This window comes from Cetorhinus maximus, chromosome 6 (assembly GCF_964194155.1).
Source record: "Cetorhinus maximus chromosome 6, sCetMax3.hap1.1, whole genome shotgun sequence".
Taxonomy (NCBI): domain Eukaryota; kingdom Metazoa; phylum Chordata; class Chondrichthyes; order Lamniformes; family Cetorhinidae; genus Cetorhinus; species Cetorhinus maximus.
In genome coordinates this window covers 135,772,581-135,795,893 of record NC_135884.1, presented here as the reverse complement: position 1 = coordinate 135,795,893, position 23,313 = coordinate 135,772,581, and the positions used below count along the sequence as shown (strand labels likewise).

At 40.6% G+C, this 23,313-nt stretch overlaps 1 protein-coding gene across 1 annotated transcript in view; it reads right to left on the bottom strand.

Moving 5' to 3' along the window:
• cdh13 (cadherin 13, H-cadherin (heart)) overlaps window positions 1–23,313 on the bottom strand; it is a 1,028,759-nt gene that overhangs the window by 837,598 nt on the left and 167,848 nt on the right. The window contains exon 2 of the mRNA XM_078544562.1: window positions 18,974–19,085. Coding sequence (XP_078400688.1) covers window positions 18,974–19,085 — 112 coding nt within the window. The remainder of the gene's footprint in view (window positions 1–18,973; window positions 19,086–23,313) is intronic.

Genomic DNA, 23,313 nt, shown 5'->3' with positions numbered 1-23,313 from the left:
GGAACACCATCACAATAATAAATTTTAGAAAGCATCACAATAGCGTACAGATTGGAAAATGAAGTAGTGAGTAATTATTAAGCATATCATTGCTGCCTCCCTGAGGGACTATGGTAGCCTTCAAATTTGCTCGTTAAAAATTTCATTAGCTATCCATTGATTCGATGCGCGATTTAATCTCAAATTTATAATAAAGAAGGAACTTGCAGTTTATATCGAGACTTTCACATCCTCAGCATTTCCCAAAATGTTTCACAGCCAATTGATTATTTTCAAGTGTTTTTGCTGTTGCTACATAGACAAACAGGGGCAGCTTAACTGTACACAGCAAGATCCCACAAACACCGATGAGGAAAATGACCAGATCGTCTGCTTTGGGTTTGAGGAATAAAAGTCGGCCAAGAAATGGGAGGATATCCCTGTTCTTCTTTGAATAAAGCCATGGAATATTTCATGCCCTCCTGAACAGGCAGACAGAATCAGTCTTCATATCTCTTGGTCTCATTTTTTTTTAAAAAGCAGCTCAGGGGTGACTTAGTAGAGTCTTAAAATTATGAAAGGTTTTAATAAAGTGGATACAAAGAGAATGTTTCCACTTGTAGAGAAGAGCATAATTCGAGCCCATCAATATAAGATTGTTACCAAAAAATCCATAAGGATTTCAAATAAAACTTTTTCATCCAAAGAGTGGTGAGAAGGTGGAACACGCTACCACAGGAAGTGGTTGAAATGAATGGTATAGATGCAGTTAAGGGGAAGCTAGGTAAGGGTGAGGGAGAAGGGAATAAAGAGTTATGATGAGAGATTCAGAGGAGGAAAGATGGGTGGCGGGTCAAATGGATCATAAACCCTGGCATGGACTAGTTGGGCTGAACGGCATATTCCTGCCATAAATCCTACATAATCATTTGAAGGACAGCACCTTTGATAAGGCAATAGTTCCTCAGTACTTCACGGATGTGACAATATAGATTGTGTGCTTGTGTTGTGGACCAAATTCATGGTGCCTGCACCTCTGGGACTGATAACTTCAGCTTGATGGTTTGAGCCATAGATTTTCAAACCAGGATCATCAGGAATGCATGAGATCATCAAGGCTTCTATCAGCTTGTGTCTAGATTTGTTGATGTACTACTGCAACATTTCAATTGGTGTGTGCTATTTTTAAAGTCGGCAATGAAGGTACAATTGTCTTTGGTTGGTGATACTTACTTTTGGAACTTCTGATGAAAGGTCCCAGAAGACTGTCAGTATTTGCAAGGAGGCCCCCACACAAAGATGAGGGAAGCTTTTATGAGCCATATTAGAACCAGGAGAAACATGTTTTCAGAGGCATTAATCTTCCTCATGAACCATCTATTACTAGCAAGCATCTTCTATACTTATGGGAGTTTATTTTGAATATAATTGAAGTTATTTCTGGAACTGATTGTAGACTTTTGACTTTAGCATCATCCTGTTTGTTTCTGCAAGCAATAAATATGATAGGGTAGGATTATGGTACAGGTCTAGTAACCCCATTTGGCTGCAAGTTCAAACTCACCATGACAAATTGTGAAATTGAACTCACTAAATCTGGTCATTTTTGGGTCAGTACAAGAAAATATGGCTATTGAAGCTTTCAGATTATTGTGATGTGACATCTAGTTCACTGATCTTCACAGAAAACAACTTGCCTCTCCTCTCTCTGGTCTGGCCGAGAAGTGTCTCCAGACTCACATTATGTAGTTGATTCTTAATGCCCTCCGAATAATTGATAAAGAGTAAGAAGGCCAACCATACCAACCTGTCATAACTAGAAATGGGCAATAAATGTGGCCTGCCAGTCTCCCTCATCCTCGGATGATGTCCCTTTGAATCCTCAGCTTCTTATTAAATTCACACTACCAAATCAAGGAGGTGCAAACTAAATTGAAGAAAACTTATTTTTTTAATTAATCATCTCTGTTTTATATCAATTACAGTTTGATACTTTGCTCATTTCATTATCATAAACATGGGCAATAGTAGGTATGGTACATACAAGATAAGCCACCTGAGAGAAAGCCAACATAATTCATTGCATTCAAGCGTTATGCAGCCTACATAATTTGACAGTTTTGTGCATCAGTCATTTCCTGTGCATTACCTTGCCCTCTTTCCCTCTGTATAAATGACATTTCATGTTAACTATCATTTATACAGCACTCTTGTGGTTGTACCAGCATTAGTTGTGGCACTGGTTTGTGAGGTTGAGATGTTTGAACTATTTTTGAATGTTACACATCATGCCCAAAGCCCCTCCCTCCCAGTAAGTGATTGTTATTCAACTCCCTAAATCTACAAGTGAAAAAAATACAGTTGCAGCACTCCAGTGTCTCAAACAGTTTTAGGAGTATTGCTCGATCATCAGAGAGAAGTTTCATTTTAGTGATTGGCATGCAAATCTCAATTTCAGTGATAGGGCTGAAAATTAAGCTATGCCAAGAATATTAAAGCCATCGAAGTGGGACAAAAACAAGCTGTAGGGTTTATCCAAATTATCCAAACAGTTGTTTGGATGTTTACGCTTTCAATTAGCTATCAATTAGAAATATTGAAACCTAAATTAATTTCACAACCAGGTTGGCAAGCTGGCCGACATACAATGAAAATGTCAATCATCTAGTTTCACAGGTGTTATTAATATTTTAAGAGAAACTTTTAATTTTGGGAAGAATAAGTTTTTGAATGCAAGGTAACTGAACCTCTGGAGGTCAGAAGTTAAAAGGACAAAAGTCTACAAGACCGTCTAAGGTATTTACGCAAATGTCCTTCCATATATACGTACAAGATCAGGGTTAGAAGGATGAAAGCCATAAAAACAGCTTGTTTAGCTGGAGTATGGAGACAGTATGCCTGATCTGCATTGCCTTGTCTTCGTTAGATATGTAAATTGTTCATGCAGACCTCTGGGCCAAAGATTTTGAAGCTAAAGCATCTTTGTAAACAATGAGGTTTCTTGGTGGAACCAGCAAATCTGAGAAAAGGGCCATGAACTCCATGAGAGATATAAATTATTTATGTGAGTCCCAGAATCAAAGGGGTTGTTTTGAAAGTAAAAGGTAATTGGTTTAAATTTCTGTTTGGAACATCCCAGGTTTGCCACGTTGCCATGGAGATAGTTTTGCAAGGAACTGCCTTTTTTTGTGGGGTTTATCAGTGTCTTTTGGCTCACAGAACCAAGCAGTTCTCCTCAGGAACAGGCAGAGAAACAGAGGGTCTGCCAAGCGCTGTAAAGTAGTCCCTTTTGCTTTTGGCCTGCAGCTATCAGAAATCAGGGGCAGAATTTTACACTGGCTGGATTTTATGGTCGCGCCGAAGTCAATGGGCTTTTGAACGGCTCACTGCATTTTATGACCCCACCCCCGCCACAATGGGGCTATAAAATTCTGCCCCAGGGGTATTTCTGAGTTGGAGTCACTAAGAAAGAGTGCAGTGAGGTTCAGGCTTAAGCTGGAGTGTCCACAATTGTGAGGTGCTTAAGATACCATGGAAGGTTGCTTAGATGGATGCTAGTAGAAGGATCCCAATAAAGCTTATACCTCGGGGATCAGCAGGAACACTTAAAGTGAATTCCTGAGAACTGTGACACTTTGGTTTGGTCCCAGGAAGTGAAGGAACCTTCAAGAGCCTGATAACTAGCCAAAGACTTTCTGGAACGACTATAGCTTACCTATTATCAACTAGTGAGCTTATTACGCTGATTGATCAGTGAGCAAGTAAATAGCTCAGAACTGAAATGTTTCTTCTGCATGTCCCAAAGATATTATTCCAATGAGTTTTTCTTTTATGCTCCATAATGGTTCCCAAGATTAGTGAATCGGATAAAGCAACATTGAATAGGTCCGTTATAGCTGCTTTTATATTGAGTTCAGTTGGTTAGGGATGCAGTGGAAGGGTGGGCTATAAATCCACTCGTCGTTGAAAGTCACGGATTACTTGGGAAATACTTTTTTTTATTCTTTGTTGGATTCCATCAAATCCATAACACCATAAGATGTAGGAGCAGTAGTAGGCCATTTAGCCCATCAACTCTGCTCTGCCATTCAATGAGATCATGGCTGATCAGATAATCCTCAACTCTACTTTCCTGCCTTTTCCCCATAACCCCTGATTCCCTTACTGATTAAAAATCTGTCTATCTCAGCCTCGAATATACTTAACAACCCAGCCTCTACAGCCCTCTGTGGTAAAGAATTCCACAGATTCACTACCCTCTGAGGGTAGAAATTCCTCCTCATCTCTGTCTTAAATGGGCGACCCCTTACTCTGGTCCTAGACTCTCCCACAAGGGGAAACAACCTGTCAGCATCTAGCCTGTCAAGCCCCCTAAAAATATGATATGTTTAAATAAGGTCGCCTCTCATTCTTATAAACTCCAATAAGTACAGGCCCAACCTACTCAACCTCTCCTCATAAGAAACTCTCTCTCCATCCCTAGGATCAACCTAGTGAACCTTCTCTGGACTGCCTCCAATGCCAATATATCTTGCCTTAGATAAGGGGACCAAAACTGTTCACAGTATTCTAGGTGTGGTCTGACTAGCGCCTTGCATAGTTTTAGCAAAGCTTCCTTATTTTTATACTCCATTCCATTTGAAATAAAGGCTAACATTCCATTTGCCTTACCTGTTACCTGAACTTGTATGCCAAATTTTTGTGATTAATGCACGAGGACCCCCAAATCCCTCTATGGCGCAGCTTACTTCAGTCTTTCTCCATTTAAATAATATTCAGCTCCTCTATTCTTCCTGCCAATGTGCATAACCTCACATTTATCCACAATATATTCCATCTGCCACGTTTTTGCCCACTCACTTAACCTGTCTATATCCCTCTGTAGACTCTTTGTGTCATCCTCACCACCTGCTTTCCCACCTATTTTTGTGTCATCCCCAAACTTGGCATCCTGAAAATGCCCCCGTATCCCAACTCCCTGTCTTCTATTCGTTAGCCAGTCCTCTATCCATGCTAATATACTACTCCCAACACCATGGGCTCTAATCTTATCAAGTAGCCTTATGTAGCTTATCAAATGCCTTTTGGAAATCCAAACATATTAACTCTACTGGTTCCCCTTTGTCTATCCTGCTTGTTACCTCCTCAAAGAATTCTAATAAATTTGTCAGCATGATTTCCCCTTCATGAAGCCATGCTGACTCTGCTTGACTATATTATGCATTTCTAAATGCTCTGCTATTACATCCTTTGAAATAGACTCTAACATTTTCCCAATGACAGATGTTAAGCTAACTGGCCTATAGTTACCTATTTTTTGTCTCCCTCCCTTTTTGAATAAGGGAAGCTTTTTCTCTGGGACCTTTCCAGAATCTAAGGATAATTGGAAGATTACTACCAGCACATCCACTATCTCCACAGCTATTTCTTTTAATATCCTAGGATGCAACCCATCAGGTCCAGGTGACTTATTGGCCTTTAGCCCCATTACTTTCCCTAATACTTTTTCTCTAATGATAGTTATTGTATTTATTTCTCCCCTGCCCCCCCACCCTCCACCACCCCCACCCCCCCACCCCACCCCCGCCGCCTTTTGCCCCATGATTATTTCATTTTTTAGGTATCTTACTAGTGTCTTCTACCGTGAAGACCGATGCAAGTATTTATTCAACTCCACTGCCATTTCCTGGTTCCCCATTATTATTTTCCCAACTCATTCTTTAAGGGGCCTATATTGATTTTGGCCTCTCGCTTCCTTTTTATATATTTAAAGAATCTCTTACTGTCCATTTTTATATTACTTCTAGTTTACCCTCAAAGTTTATTTTCTCCCTCTTTATTTTTTTTGGTCATCTTCTGTTGGTCTTTAAAACTTTCCTAATCCTCTGACTTACCACTAATCTTTGCCACATTGTATGTTTTTTCTTTCACTTTGATACTACCCTTGGTTAACCATAGTTGGTTTATCCCATTCCCACAATGCTTCTTCCTCACTGGGGTATATCTTTATTGCGAGCCATGAACTATTTTGTTAAACGTCTGTCATTGTTCATCAGCCATCTTTTCTGCTAAACTCCTATCCCAGTCCACTCCAGCCAACTCTGCCCTCATTTACCCTTATTTAAGTCTAGCACATTTGTTTCTGAACCAAGTTTCTCACTATCAAACTGAATGCTAAATTCCACCATGTTATGGTCACTATTTCCTAGGAGATCTTATACTCTGAAATCATATATTAAAACTGCCTCATTACACATTACCAGATCCAAAATAGCCTGATGCCTGGTTGGATCCACAACATATTGTTCTAGGAAACAGATCTGAGGGGTTGATTCTAAAATAACATTTGTGATATCTATTTACAGGATGTGAGGGTGGAATTGGGCCTTGTTATGCCAATTTTCCCGGTGTAAACAGGTGCAAAGAATGCAATCTAGAGGCCAACTTCCATGCCTCAATGCTGTTGGAAACATGTCTGATGCCACATTGGTTCAGGTGCTGTCGCAGGAGTTCTGGCTGCCACCTAAAACAGGCACTGGGACCCATCACAATGTCAATAAGTGGCACAATGCCTGTTTTGGTACACAAACCAGAAATTAATTTACCCTGAACACTGTAGGTATCAGGTCTGCTGAGTTCTGGATTGCCAGGTCTAAATGTGTCCAAACCAGTGAAGTGAGCTGGATGCCACCACTAAAAGCACAAGATTTAAAAATATGTAGGGAGCAGAAGACATGCTGTCAACCACTACTTGCCCCACTTCTGATTTAATGCCCCTATCCCTCAGCCAGTGTCCCAGTTGCCAATGTCATGTCACCACACGACCACCCACCAGCCTTTCCAGGATCAGAAGCTGCCTCTAGGGCAATGACTTGCGCCCATATATTATTGCTATATTCCTACTGAGACCAGCGGACCAACTTGTAGTGGTCCTCAGCCTGCCTCTTTAGGCCCATGTAGCTTCCTCTGTTTTGGGATCGCTCCTCAATTTGGACATAATCTAATTTCATGGCCATAGTCTTCCTTTATTCTCATGTGTTGCACTGACATTATCTATTTAGTCCAGTTTAATTGTTTTCTTTGTCATTTTCTCCTGCTGAGAGAACACATTTCCTCATTTTACACCCATTTGTCATTGTAAATTGCACCCAAGTCAAAAATACTATGTCAGATGCAAGGAAAAAGGCCCTCTGTACTCCTTGTGTCTCAACGCCAGCATCAAAAGTCTTGTTATTTTAGCTCAAACAATCTAGTACATCAAAAAAAAAATCGGGGGAATATATACTGTTCAATCTCATGCCAGTCCAGTGGGACATCAATCGAGGAATGTAGTTCAAAAAGGTGATGGAGAATAACTAGCTGTAGAAATTTCTGCTGAAGAGTGTTTTGATAGATTTGAAAACATCTGGTTATTGTCAGTGTTATGGAATGGTTTGTGTTGAGTTGGAGGATAACCTGCTTTATAAGTGTGATAGAAAAATGTTATTGGAGTAGATATTACGTTGCCAGGAAGTTGAATATTATACACAAGGTTTTTACTATATAGATATCTAATATATTAAACTCTTATGTCTGCCAATCACAGAGTCTTGGAACAGCATCAGCAGCCTTCATACAATACCTGGACCTGGGCTCCTCAGCAGCGCCCTCATCGCCTTCTTCTTCTTCATCCTCCTCAAAGGAAGAGTGGCATTCCAGGTCCTCTTCAGCTCCAGACATGTGCAGTGCGCAGCAAGCAACCACAATACAAGATATCCTGGTTCGCTTTTACTGCAGGGCACCACCCAACCAGTCAAGGTAACGGAATCACATATTCAAGATGCCAAAAGATGCCAATGATCGAACATTGAACGAATGCAAGTTCAATTCTGATGGCTCTGATTATAGTGCCTCTCTGCATCCATACAGGCATCACAGGTCCCCTGCTCAGGTGATAACCCTTGACTCCCCCCCTCCCCCATGGACACTGGGTGTTGGTCTGAAGAGATGTGTCATCAGAGGCTCTCGCAGGATGAAGGACCTGCACGATGTGCTTCCCGTAATCACAGACCAGCTGGACAGTCAGTCAGTTGAAGCCTTTTCTGTTCAGGAACCTGGCTGGCTGGTGTGTCGGTGTCTTGATGGCTACATGGACACAATCGATGACCCTTCGACCTGAGGGAATTCATCAATGGCAGGAAAGCCCAACACTCGCTGGCCCATCTATCTCAAGATAGATATCATTCCCTGCCCTGGCTGACGGGGTTATGAACTGCTGACTGCAAGATGCCCCTCAGGTCCACAGCCACTTCCTGGAAAAACCCTCAGCAACTCAGCCCTTATATCAATGCAATTGGCTTTACTTAAATTCAGTACTTCTATTTGAGATTAAGTACATCACTCTCAACCTTAATGTGGAAGTCGATCATATTATCTCTATTATGACGAGGCAGATGATGTGTGCCAGGCAGATCAAATCCATGAGGGAAATTTGAGCACGCAGTCACAACTGTTTTGCAATTTGTATTTTATTTTGAGATATGTGCCCTGAATTCAGAAGTAATAAGACTACCATAACTTCAGAGGTTTTTGGAAAACAAAATTAAACATTTATTAACGAAAGAAAAGACTTCAAGCACATACCTAGGTCTACAAATTGCTACTATAATAACTCCTAAACCCCTAATTAATCTGGCTCCCAGTTACACCTCCATTAAGGCAACAGTAAAAACAAATGGATTTAAACAGACCCAGGCAAAGCAACACAATACTCTGGATAGGAGAATTCAAAGCAAGTTTTCTCAGCTTGGGTACGTGTAGACAGCAACTTGATGCACAGAGGCTGGCGGCTTTTCACACTTGTTAGCTCTTAGAATGCCTTCTTCTCTGACACATAGCCTCATCTTCCTTATACATGTTTCTCCCTTTTTAATGCAAATTCCATTGTTCCGATATGTCTTTGGAACTTTATCTTTCTGATAATATAAATCTTTTCATAGTGCTCATATTATCAGTAACCTTTGGGAAAAATAAATACACCGTTTGGCTTACCTGCTTATAGGTACATTTCTAGCTCTCTCTGCTCTTGTATCCCCTTTAATATTGTACCATTTAGTTCATATTGCCTATTCTCAATCTTACATGTACCACTTCCCACTTCTCTGCTACATTTCTACCCATTTCACCAATCTATCCAGGTTGTCCCTGAAGCCAAGTACTTCACGCCTCATAGTTTACCACATTTCCAAGTTTCATATCTGAAAACTACGAAATTATACACTGCATACTCAAATGCACGTCATTAATTTGCATAAAAGAGCAGTAGCCCTAATATCAATCTTTGGGTGACACCAGTGCATACCTTCCTCCATTCTGAAAAACACAATTATCACTTTCTGCTTTTTGTCCCTTAGCCAATTTTGTATTGATGTTGCTGGTGTCCTTTTAATCCCATGGGCTTTTATTTTGCTAACAAGTCTATTATGTGGTGACAAGTCTATTATGAGGTATTGAAACATTTGTGGCTTTGAATAGACAAAGTGAGTTAATGAAACATCTAAATGGTGTTTTTAATATCATAACTGGTTAAGCTGAAGTACATTTTTGAGCTACAGACTCAAATTAACTAGGAAGCAAGTTCAAAAATTTCCCAAATTAACTTCGCTTAGAACATCTACAGGTTAAAAATCAGCTCATTTCATTGCATAAATTTTAGCTGATTTAAAAATCACTTAATTTATTTAATTAATTTAAGCCAGTGTCTAATTCCTGTGCAAATTGAACACATTTTATTGTAGCTAGGTGTCACAATGATAATTTATATCACAGTTTATGGGAAGTGGGTGTGCAATGTTCCCATTCTTCTTCAACTTTATTGGGTATTAAAATTCCAGTGTGCTCTTCAGATTGAATTTATTGGGACACATTTTTTAAATTAGAAATTATGCTAAAACTGTAGAAACACAGGCCTTTGTACATTCTGAGTAGGTGTTTCTATGTTGCCGGTCTGGTGTTTACTGTTCAAGGATACAAAGGGTCGAATCATCCTCCGAGCTCCCGAACTGCACACTTTCATGCCGCATAAACCGCACAGCCGGCTCATGTGTGACTTCACACACTGTTTTTGTCTTTTCACACCAGGGTCAGGATTGTAGCGCGGTTTTCAAGCTGCGCTGGAGTGCGTGGAAAGTGTGGGTGCAGAAATGGGTCAGTTAGAAGGCCTTCATTCTCCAAACAGTACCCCAGCTCCCAACAGTGTTTAAAGGCCCCCCTAAACCTCACCACTCACTTCTTTCACCTCCCCACCCCCCCACCCAACACACCCCATGCCAGCCCACGCCCCCTCAGATTACCCATGCCACCTCTATGCTATGTATCCTCCATAGCCACTGGCCCAGTATGTACAATACACAGTCCTCAGGTTGCATGCAATATCAATAGAAAATACTCCTTGGGGCAAAAAAACCTCTTACTGTCGAATAAAAACCTCCATATCATCGAAACTGAAAACATTTTTTTATTCTTTCATGGGATATTGGTGTCGCTGGCAAGGTCAACATTTGTTGCCCATCCCTAATTGCCCTTGAACTGAGTGGCTTGCTGAGGGCAGTTAAGAGTGAACCACATTGCTGTGTGTCCGGAGTCAAATGTAGGCCAGACCAGGTAAGGATGGCAGATTTCCTTCCCTAGAGGACATTAGTGAACCAGATGGGTTTTTACAACAATTAATGATAGTCTCATGGTCACCATTACTGAGACTAATTTTTAATTCCAGATTTTATTAATTGAATTTAAATTCCACCAGCTGCCGTGGTGGGATTTGAACCCGTGCCTGCAGAGAATTAGTCTGGGCCTCTGCATTGCTATTCCAGTGACATTCTGTCACATGAAATATAAACCTTGCAATACTTGTAATCCTATTAGTTTGTGTCAACAAACCAGAAACCATATCAAAGGGACAACCTGTTATGACGACTTCTTCAAAATGCCATAGGCTGCTCTCTGGGAAGGAAAGAATGTATTCATTTCTATTTCAAAGCAAAGTGCCTGTCAATCAATGTAAGGGAGCAGGTGATTATATTTTTGAAGTTTAGATTTTCTTTCAACTGTCAAAACCACTTTTTTTTAAATTAGCCAGATCCATTTAAATCACAGTGGAAAAGATGACAGCACAAGCTGACAGGGCATTTTATAACATTTCTTACTGCCCTTCTCCATTGGAAAAGAATTATGATGCATGTGAACAAATATGCAAGGCTGGTCAACATAAAGGCCAGCTTACCTTTAAAGGATGGTACTATGATGAACCACTGCAGCAAAAACACACCTACATTTTAATACTACACCTAACGGTGGTATTTGAAGGTGTGAAAACACTTTACACTTACTTTTCAGAATGTTCTGGACTCCTCAGCAGCCTTTCCGTTTTCTTCACGAACCCTCAAACCTGACGTGCTTTTAATGGGTTTCCAAAACCCCGCACCACCTGATGAAAATGGTGTGCAGGAGGAAATCCGATTTTTGCGCTCCCATTTAAAATGAGATACCCAGGTCGGGGCAGGTGTGGGTTTTGCACACTAGGCGTTCCTGACCCAGAAAAAGCCAAAGTGTAAAATGGTGTAGGATCCGAAAAAAAAAACAAAATGTGGCCATTCGCATACCAAAACAAGGTTCCACATCCAGACAAAAATTCGGCCCAGGGTGTTCAGAGAAGATAGAAAGAAGAAAAGGGAGGTGTATGGCAGTATTGGCTAGGGAAGACATTGGAGTACTGGAAAGACAGGGTGTCCTTGAGGAGACAAAGGCAGAACCCATTTGGTTAGAGTTGAGAAGAAGAAAACAAAAGAATCTGATCAGGTGTAAAGACATGTAACTACAGGCTGGTCAGTTTAACAACAATGGTAGTTGTTTAGAAACCTGTAGAAACAAGGAGCAGGGGGAAAAAAATCAACAGGCACTTGAAGATGTTTGAGTTAATTAAGAAGAACCAGCATGGATTTGTAAAAGGCAGGTTGTGCTTGACTAGTCTAATTGAATTTTTTGATGAAGGGAGAAGGTTTACGAAGGGAATGCAATGAATGTTGGCTATATGGATTTTAAGTTTTTGACAAAGTACCATGTTAAAGGCTAATTAACAAAATTGAAGTTCATGGAATTGGGGGGTCATTGTCAGCTTGGATAATAAAAATTGTCTCAAGGACAGAAAACAAGTGATTTGTGGCAAATGGTTATTTTTCAGACTGGAAGTTGGTAGACAATGGTGTTTCTGGGGTCAGTGCTCAGACCACTGCTTTATATATACAGAGTAAAATTTCAAAATTTGTAACTGATACCAAACTTAGAGGAATGGTAAGCAGTGAGGATGTTACAAATCGACTGCAACAGGACATAGATAGGCTAGCAGAATGGGCGGAAGAATGGCAAATGGAAGAGATACAGAGAAGTGAGGTGATACATTTTGGTAAAAGGGATAGGGAGAGGCATTTAAAGACTTATTAGCACAATTCTAAAGAGTGTGCAGGGGCAGAGGGATCTGGGAGGTACATGTGCATAAATCTTTGAAATTGATAGGACATATTCAGAGGCTGGTTAGCAAAGCATATGGGATCTTGGGCTTCATAAATTGAGGCAGTGAGTACAAGTTATGGTCAACCAGTATAAAGCTCTGGTTAGGCCACAACTAGAGTAGTGCATCCAGTTCTCGTCACCACACTTTATGAAGGTTGGGATGATCCTTGCGACAGTGCAGATTTTCCTTGCAATGGTTCCAGGGATGAGGGATTTAGCTGCCATGTTGGTTTGGAGAAGCTAGGGCTGTTCTTCTTGGAGCAAAGGAGATTGAGGGGAGATTTGTTGGAGGTGTACAAGATTATGGGCAGGATTTTCCCATTGGCGAGCGGGGGGGATGACATTTAAATTTTCCGATAGGCGGTGGCGCAGCAAAATCAGCTGTGCACCCGCTGACCTGTAAATGGCCAATTGAGGCCATTGACAGAGTCATTTAGCTAATTGATGGCAAAAATAGCTGGAAAAACTCAGCAGGTCTGACAGCATCTGTGGAGAGGAAGACAGAGTTAACGTTATGACCGCTTTGCGGAACACCTTCAGACTGTTCGCAAGCATGACCCTGACCTCCCTGTCGTTTGCCATTTCAACACCCCACCCTGCTCTCATGCCCACATGTCCGTCCTTAGCCTGCTGCAATGTTCCAGTGAAGCTCAACACAAACTGGAGGAACAGCACCTCATCCTCCGATTAGGCACTTTACAGCCTTCCGGACTGAATATTGAGTTCAACAACTTCAGATCATGAAATGTATCCTCCATCCTCACCCCCTTTCTGATCCCCCTTTTTTCTAATATTTTATATATTTTTTTTTATATATTTTTCTTTTCCCACCTCTTTCTATTATTATTTTTAAATTTATTTCCATCCAGTGTTTTATCTCCACCTTTTAGCCTATTTCGATCCCTTCCTCATAGGGCTATCTGTCACTTGCTTGTCCTGCTTTCCACCCTTAATGTCACCATTAGCACATCCTTTAGCTAATATCACCACCGTCAACGCCCCTTTGTCGATGACATCTTTGGCAATCTCTTCTTTGCCTTCACCTATCACTGGCCCTCTATCCAGCTCTACCTGTCCCACCCCCCTCTAACAGCTTATATTTCATCTCATTTCTATTTTTCTTTAGTTCTGATGAAGAGTCATACGGACTCGAAACGTTAACTGTGTTCCTCTCCACAGATGCTGTCAGGCCTTCTGAGTTTTTCCAGTTGTTTTTGTTTCAGATTTCCAGCATCTGCAGTATTTTGCTGTTAACTAATTGATGGACCTGCCCGTCCAATCTTAAGGTTGGCGGGCAGGCCAGGAGCCCTGGCCGGAATTAGCAAAAGCATTAAAAACCTCATCCATGGGCGGGATGAGGTTTCATGTAGGTTTTTAAAAATTTTATTAAAGTTTTTGTAAAAATTATGGATCTGTCCCAACTGATGTGACTGTGTCACATGAGGGGACATGTCAGGAATTTTTTTTCCCTCTATTTTTATTATTTTTCACAGAACAGCTGATCTCCCTGAGGCAGCACTTAGCCTCAGGGAGATGAGTGCGCTCTTTCATGCGCATGCACGAAAGAACGCACTCTCCATTTAGGGATTCCCCCCGCCCACACAGGGAGCGCATAGCGCTTCCGTGCGGATGTCATGCTGCGCGGGCCTTAATTGGCACACCCACATAAAATGGTGGCGCGCCCCCAATCGGGGGTGCCGATTGGAGGCGCGCCTATGCGCGCCCACAATTCAGCTTCGCCCCCGACGGAGGGACAATCGAGGTAATGATCTGGATCTTGCTGCCTAAAAGGGTTGAGGAAGCGGAAACAACCAACAACTTGAAGGGAAATTGGATGGATACTTAAAGGAAATATACTTGCGCAGCTATGGGGAAGGAGCAAGGGAGTGGAACTGTCTGGGTTGATCTACAGAGAGCCAGCATAGATCCGATGGGCCGAATAACCTCCTTCTGTGCTGTCATGTCTCAAATTCTTTTTGTATCTTATTTAAAGTTTGTCATATCCTGAGTTCTCTTCTTGATGTCAGTTTGTCAAACATGCCAGCAAGTTTGTTGGTTTCTTCCCACATTCAATTTTTAAAAATGACAGGGAAACCTAGGTGAAGTGTCAAAGCCCATCAAGCATTGTCCACAGCAAGATTGAAAAGACCTTGAAAGAGGACAAATCAAGTAGTTAACAGATGATGGCAATTTTAGATTTTTAATAACTGCTTGATAGCTGAAGAAATTAAAGTGGTAGAATGGAAAGTATCATTCAGTTCAAGACATTCCCTTTAAGTATGAGGCAAAGGAATGGATAAAATAAGACTGAAAAAAGCATATCTCCCAGTGTGATATTTCATCTTTTCATAAATTATTTAGAAGCTCCTTAAATTTCAAAACTGCTGAACATGATTTTTGTGATCCTTCAAAATTCTTGATAGGTTTCATTTTTATTTAATTATCAATAGTAGAGCTAGAGTTTATTCTATGGACTATATTACTTGATTTTTTTAAAAATTCATTGATGGGCCCTGGTCACCACTGGTAAGGCCAACATTTATTGCCCATCCCTAACTGCCCTTGAGAGATGGTGGTGAACCACCCTCCTGAGCTGCTGCAGTCCATGGGGTGTAGATACACCAAAAGTGCTGTTCAGAAGCAAGTTCCAGGGTCTTGACCCAGTGACCATGAAGGAACAGATATGTTTCCAAGTCAGAATGGTGTGTGACCCCTGGAGAGGAACTTGCAGGTGCTCCCATGCATCTGCAGCCCATGTCCAACTAGGCTTTAGTGTTGCTGAAAAAAAAGTGACCTGTCGAAGATTTTCACCTTGAACTCATCAGCAAAATGAAAAGCTTCAACACGACTCTTTTTTCAGCAATACTCAAGTTCTGTACTACTTGGCCAGGCCCCATCAATGAATTTTTTAAAAACTCAAGTAATATAGTCAATAGAATAAACTCTAGCTCTACTATTGATAATTAAATAAAAATGAAACCTATCAAGAATTTTGAAGGATCACAAAAATCATGTTCAGCAGTTTTGAAATTTAAGGAGCTTCTAAATAATTTATGAAAACATCAAATATCACACTGGGAGATATGCTTTTTTCAGTCTTATTTTATCCATTCCTTTGCCTCATACTTAAAGGGAATGTCTTGAACTGAATGATACTTTCCCTTCTACCACTTTAATTTCTTCAGCTATCAAGCAGTTGATTAAACATCCAAAATTGCCATTATCTGTTAACTACTTGTTTTTTCCTCTTTCAAGGTCTTTTCAATCTTGCTGTGGACAATGCTTGATGGGCTTTGGCACTTCACCTAGGTTTCCCTGTCATTTTTAAAAATTGAATGTAGGAACTTGACAGTTAGACATTAGTGGTTGCAGATTTGGGAGGAGCAGCCAAGAAAGCTTGGTACATATTGCAGCCACGGTGTGCAGGTGGTGGAGGAATTGAACATTTAAGATGGTGGACAGGGTTCCAATCAAGAGGGCTGCTTTGTCCTGGATGGTGTCGAGCTTCTTGTTAGAGCTGCACTCACCCTGGTCAGGATCACACTCCTGACTCGTGCCTTATGGATGATGGAAAGACTTTGGGTTGACGAGATGAGTGACTCATCACAGAATTCCCTGCATCTGCCCTTCTCTTATAGTCACTGTGTTTTTCGTGATTGAGCCAGTTAAGTTGCTGGACATCATACAAGTGAAGAAAGCATGCCATAATAAACCTGTGCAGATTCATCATTCAATGTCATCCTAAGGCATACAGACTAGGAAGTCTCAAGTTTGATTTTCATTTATCCTGAGTTAGCTAAACTCAAGATAGTAGCTGTAAGGTTGCTAAAACTTGCCTCAGTACCCTGGGGTAAGGGAATGAAGGAACTAGAATTCTCACATCATCACTATTCAATAAAACTTACTGGGAACGTGCATGTGTATGTGGACAGACATCACAGTTTTGCACCCTTCTGCAATAATTCCATCTCTTAGATAGTCTGCTGGCACTTACTTTTTTTTCTTTATTCTTTTCATGGTGTGGGTGTTGCTGACAAGGCCAGCATATGTTGCCCATCTCTAATTGCCCTTGAACGGAGTGGCTTGCTAGACCATTTCAGCGGCAGTTAAGAGTCAACCACATCGCTGTGGATTTGGAGTCAAATGTAGGCCAGAGCGGGTAAGGACGGCAGATTTCCTCCCCAAACGGCATTAGTGAACCAGATGGGTTTTTACGACAATCGATGATAGTTTCATCGTCACCATTACTGAGGCTAGTTTTATATTCCAGATTTATTAACTGAATTCAAATTTCACCAGCTGCCATGGTGGGATTCGAACCCAAGTCCCCAAAGCATTAGCCTGGACCAGAGATTACTAGTACAGTAATATTACTACTACACCATCATCTCCCCGGTACTCTCCTGGCTGACAGTTGAAGAATCACGACTTGAATCAAGTATTGGAAGGCTTCCCACACCTGGGAATCCGACTTCATTGAAAGTCTGGGCCTTCAGAGTAGAGGGAAAAGGAAAGAAATTGGGAAAACACTGAAGATTGCAAATTGCAGACTGAAACAAATTCCTTGCTGTTGAATAATTGTGGGTATGGACAATTATTTCTGCTCTTCCAATAATTGAAATCGCATTGTGGGAGCATGAGATATAATTTTCAATCATAAAAAGCTGATTCGTGTTTCAAAACATTTGGTCATAGTATGTGATTTAGGCATTGAGAATTATTAAAAATCTCCTGTTGCCTTGAATACATGGTTCAGTGAGCTTGCCTTTTTAATTAATGTAGGAATTACACAGAAAATTCTAAACCACAGTTTTCATTCAATTATTAAGACCAAGATGTGCTCATCTTGGATAAAGTTTATTCATAAGTTTTACTTATCTTATAGAAATAAAAAGAGCTTTTGCTGATTGTACTTGTGTAATTTATTTTCTGAATCACTGCTCCACTTGTTTTATGATTGTGAAATAGCTTTTATTTTTTTTGTACAGCCTCATCCACAAATGAAATTTACTATAAGGTGTAATGTTTTTTCTTCAATGAACAAGATGTTATTCTTGGAAATTTCAGGTTTATAGATTAAAAGATTTTGAACCTCTTGTGTTACAGGGGTGAAATTGGATTTATTAATTTACAAGTATTACTTCAAAAGAAAATATATATATATCAAGCACAAATGAGAGCACAGAAAATAGGTGCAAGTTCTTTACAAGCATTTCCCACCACCACCAAGTAGTTGTTATTTCGAGGGTGCCATGTTAGTTTGGTTGTTATTTTATGTTACTTGTACAGTTTTTGTACAGTGGCCTCCTCCATCTCTCAGATTCACCTATAACACTCTAAGACACAGTGTAATTCACCTGCTCTGTGATCCATGTAAAGGTTATTCTGTAAGCAGACATCAAGCAGTAGACAAGATTGGTATGTATTGACGACATTCCATCTCCCCACCAATCCCAACACCACTTTCCCGAAGGAAAAATTCAGTTTTGGGCTCGGTTGAAGAATTTGCCAATGTCATTGACATCCTGCAGACATCTTAAAATCCAACCACATTCTACAATCAATTTCAGTAGAGACAAGTGTACATTTATTGGGATTCTTATTCCTTTGGTTGGTGTTTCCATATTTCTCCACTAGTATATACATGTCTCTACTTGAACATCTTTCAGCAAATGGGATGTTGAGCGATATTCAATTTTTCTAGGTAATTAATTTTTATTTAAAAACTGATGCTCTCTTTTCTCTATTGAATAGTAAAAACATGTTATGACTGGTCAACCAATAATGACACCTGATGCAGTATTCGCTCATTGTATTGCTCTGAGACAAAAAAATGCTGCACCAGGTTACTACTTTTAAATGTATCAAACAATGCAAAAAAAAAAAAATACATTTTAAAATGCTGGTTCATGGATGATTGGATGTTTGTGATTATGCAGATAAGTTTGACAGGAAGCTTGAACCATAAAATTGATCAGAAATCTAGTGCAATCTTAAGCACAACTTGCGCCTGGATTGGCAATTGTGTCCAAAGTGGAAAACTTTTACCTATCTTTAACCAACGATGTCAATGCTAGATATTGTGGATTAAACAGCAATACAGGATAACTATGAAGAAGCGAGATGCAATCAGGATTGGGTGCAACCCAGACTATTACCACAATCGAAGATAGATTAGATTGGTTTGGCCACGTGGCTTGAAGTCTGCATACCATAAGATCATCCAAGGCTAGAAAACCAAATCCTGCTAGACTCCTTGAAATAGAGATAATGATCTGTATTGTATTTGGAAGAAAACATCTCATAGATCAGAAGGAATAGCTTATATCACATGTGCAGAAGAAATTTAAAAAGATGATGAAACCAAGCAAAAAATCAAATTGAAGATATCCTTCCTTATTGTATCCGGCTGTATGTCCTCTTACGAGCTAACAAGGAAAGTTCTTACCTTTCACAATGAACTGGTCCTTTTTATAAGCTGAGGACTGTAGGACTTGGTAGCTCTTCTCCTGGAATCCAGGTGTGCAGTCCAAATTCACTGCGAATGCTTGTAGCAGCACCTAGGAATTGAGAGATTTGAAGAAAAAAATGACTGCTATAAACCTCTGCATTTTCCATAAAATTAACCATGTATTTTAGGCAATGTCTCAGTTAACCCAAGTTGATTCCAAATTTATTATTTCTTTTTATTCATTCATGGGATGTGAGCATCACTGGCTAGTCCAGCATTTATTGCCTATCCCTAATTGCCCTTGAGAAGGTGGTAATGCGCTGCCTTCTTGAACTGTTGCTGTGCATGTGGTATAGGTATATCCACAGTGATATTAGGAAGGGAGTTCCAGGATTTTGTCCAACAGTGAAGGAATGGTGATATATTTCCAAATCAGGATGGTGAGTGGTTTGGAGGGGTGCTTTCAGGTGGTGGCATTCCCATGTGTCTGTTGTCCTTGTCCTTCTCGATGGTAGCAGTCGTGGGTTTGGAAGGTGCTATCTAAGGAGCCTTGGTGAGTTCTTGCAGTGCATCTTTTAGATGGTACACACTGCTGCCACTGTGCATCAGTGATGAAGGGAGTGAATGTTTTTCGGTGGGGTGCCAGTCAAGCGGGCTGCATTGGCCTGGATGGTGTCAAGCTTCTTGAGTGTTGTTGGAGCTGCACTCATCCAGGCAAGTGGAGAGTATTCCATCACACTCCTGACTTGCGCCTTGTAGATGGTAAACAGGTTTTGGGGCGTCTGGAAGTGAGTTACTCACTGTTAGTCAAGAATTTACCTCCTCTGCCTTAAAAATACTCATTGACCCTGCCTCCACCACTCTCTGGGGAACAGTATTCCAAAGATTCATGACTCACTAAGAGAAAAAAATTCCTCTCATCTCTGTCTTCAATGGGAGACCCTTTATTTTTAAACTGTGTCCCCTAGGCAGGTCAGATGATTCAAGGGGAAGGTGGTGGTGGTGTAGTGGTATTGTCACTGGACTAGTAATCCAGAGACCCAGGGTAATGCTCTGGGAACCAGAGTTGGAATCCCACCATGGCAGATGGTGAAATTTGAATTCAATTAAAAAAAACAAAATAAGTCTAACGATGACCATGAAACCATTGTTGATCATTGTGAAAACCCACTAATGTCCTCTAAAAACTCACTAATGCCCTTCAGGGAAGGAAGTCTGCCATCCTTACCTGGTCTGCAATGTCATTGACTCTTAAATGCCCCCTGAAATGGCCTAGCAAGCCACTTAGTTCTCAAGGGCAGTTAGGGATGGGCAGTAAATGCTGGCCTAGCTAGCGATGCCCCATCCCATGAATGAATCAAAAAAAGAGATTGGTCAAAATGGCAGAGAATGACTAAAAGGTTAATCAGGAGAACAAAATTAAAGTATGAGAGGAAGGTAGCTAGAAATGTAAAAACCGATAGCAAGGGTTTCCACAGATATTTAAACAGGAAAAATGTTGGTAAGCTGAGTGTTGTTCCTCTAGAGAGTGAGGATGGGGAATTAATAGTAGATAATAAGGAAATGGCAGATGAAATGAACAAATATTTTGCTTCTGTCTTCACTATAAAGGATATAAAAAACACTCCAGTAATAGCTATAAATCAGGAGGTGGAGGGAGGAGAGGAACTTGGTAAAATTGCAATCACTAGGGAAGCGGCACTTAGCAAACTGATGGAGCTGTGGGCTGACAAGTCTCCAGATCCAGATGGAATTCATCCTAGGGTGTTAAAAGAGGCGGTTAATGAGCAGTAGATGTGTTGGTGTTAATTTTACAAAATTCCCTAGCTTCTGGAAAGATTCCATCAGCCTGGAAAGTAGCAAATATAACCTTTCTATTGAAGAAGGGAGGGAGGCAGAAAACAGGAAACTACAGGCCTGTTAATTTGATGGCTGTCATGGGGAAGGTGTTAGAGTTGGTTATTAAAGAGGGTATAGCTGATGCAGGGTACTTAGAAAAACACAAGGTAGTCACAAAGAGTCAGTATAGTTTTGTGAAAGGGAAATCATGTTTAACCAATTTATTAGAGTTCTTTGAAGGAGTAACAAGTGCTGTGGATAAAGGAGAGCCTGTAGACATACTGCACTTGGATTTCTAGAAGATATTTGGTAAGGTGCCACATCAAAGGTTATTGCTGAAAATAAAAGCTCATCATGTAGGGGGTAACATATTAGCCTGGATAGAGAATTGGCTGGCAAAAAAGAGAGTATGCATAAATGGATCCCTGTCTGATTGACAGGCTGCAGAGGACTTTTTTGTATTCGCTCAGGGGATGTGGGCGTCACTGGCTAGGTCAGCATTTATTGCCCATCCCTAATTGCCTTGTTTAGAGGGCATTTAAGAGTCAACCACATTGCTGTAGGTCTGGAGTCACATGTAGGCCAGACCAGGTTAAGGGCAGCAGATTTTCTTCCCTATAGGACATTCGTGAACCATATGGGTTTTTACAACAATCGGCAATGGTTTCGTGTCATCATCAGACTTATAATTCCAAATTTTATTGAATTCAAATTTCACCTGTGCTGGGGCCTCAACTTTTTACAATTTATATCAATGACCTAGATGAGGGGAGGAAAGGCATGGTAGCTAAATTTGCAGATGGCACAAAGATAGGCAGGAAAGTAGAAGAAGACATAAGGAGTTTGCAGATGGATATAGATAAGTTGAGTGAATGGGAAAAAATCTGACAGGTGGAGTATTATGTGGGAAAATGTGAAGCTGTTCACTTTGGCAGGAAGAATAAAAAGGCAGATTATTGTTTAAATGGGGAACAACTGCAGAATTCTGAGGTGCAGAGGGATCTAGGTGTTCTCATGCATGAGTCACAAAAAGTTAGTATACAGGTACAGCTAATGGAATGCTATCCTTTACTATGAGAGGAATTGAACATAAAAGTAAGAATTTTATGCTTCAGTTGTACAGGGCATTGGTGATACCACATCTTGATTACTGTGTGCAGTTTTGGACTCCTTGTTTATGGAAGGATGTAAATGCGTTGAAGGTGGTTCAGAGGTGGTTTATTAGATTGATACCTGGAATGAGCCGGTTGTCTTATAAGGATAGGCTGGACAGGCTGGGCTTGTTTCCAATGGAGTTTAGAAGAGTGAGGGGTGACTTGATTGAAGTATATAAGATCCTGAATGGCCTTGACAAGGCAGACGTGGAAAGGATGCTTCCTCTTGAGGGTGAGTCCAGAACTAGGGAGCACTGTTTTAAAATTAGGGGTCGCTCTCATAGGACTGAGATGTGGAGAAACTTTTTCTCTGAGGGTTGTGTGACTTTGGAGCTCTCTGCCTCAGAAGGCAGCGGAAGCGGGGTCACTCAGTATTTTTAAGGCAGAGTAGGTTCTTGTTAGGAACGGGAATCAAAGGTTATCAGGATAGATGGTAATGTAGAACTTGAAACAAAACAGATCAGCCATGATCTTTTTGAATGATGGAGAGGCTCAAGGGGCCGAATGGCTTACTTCTGCTCCTATTTCATATGTTTGTAGTTCCAGTCTCTCCCACAAGGAAAAACATCCTTTCAGCATCCACCCTGTCAAGTCCGCTAAAAATCTTATAGGTTTCAATAAGATCACCTCTTAATCTTCTAAACTCTAATGGATACAGGCCCAACCTGTCCAACTTTTCTTCATAAAATAACACCCCCATCTCAGGTATCAGTTGAGTAAACATTCTCTGAACTGCTTCTAATGCATTTATATCTTTTCTTTAAAAAGTAGACCAAAACTGTACACAGTACTCTAGATGTGGTCTCACTAACACGCTGTACAACTGTAGCAAAGCATCCTTACTTTTATATTCCATTTCTCTTACAATAAATGACAACTTTCCATTTGCCTTCCTAATCACTTGCCGTACCTGCAAACTAACTTTTCCTATCATGTACCAGAACACCCAGATCCCTCTCTACTTCAGAGTTCTGCAGTCTCTCTCCATTTAAATAAGATGCTGCTTTTCTATTCTTCCTGCCAAAGTGGACAAGTTCTCATTTTCTCACATTATACTCCAACTACAAAATTTCTGCCCCCTCACTTAACCTCTGTCCCTTTGTAGACTCCTTATGTCCTCTTCACAACTTACTTTCCTACCCATCTTTGTGTCACCAGCAAAAATAGCAACCATACATTAAGTCCATTCATCCACATCATTGATATAAATTGTAAGCACTGAACCTTGTGGTACTCCACTCTTCACATTTTGCCTAATTGAAAAAACATTTATCCCTACTCTCTGCTTCCTGTTAACTAATCAATCCTCTATCCATGCTAGTATGTTACCCCCTACACCAGGAG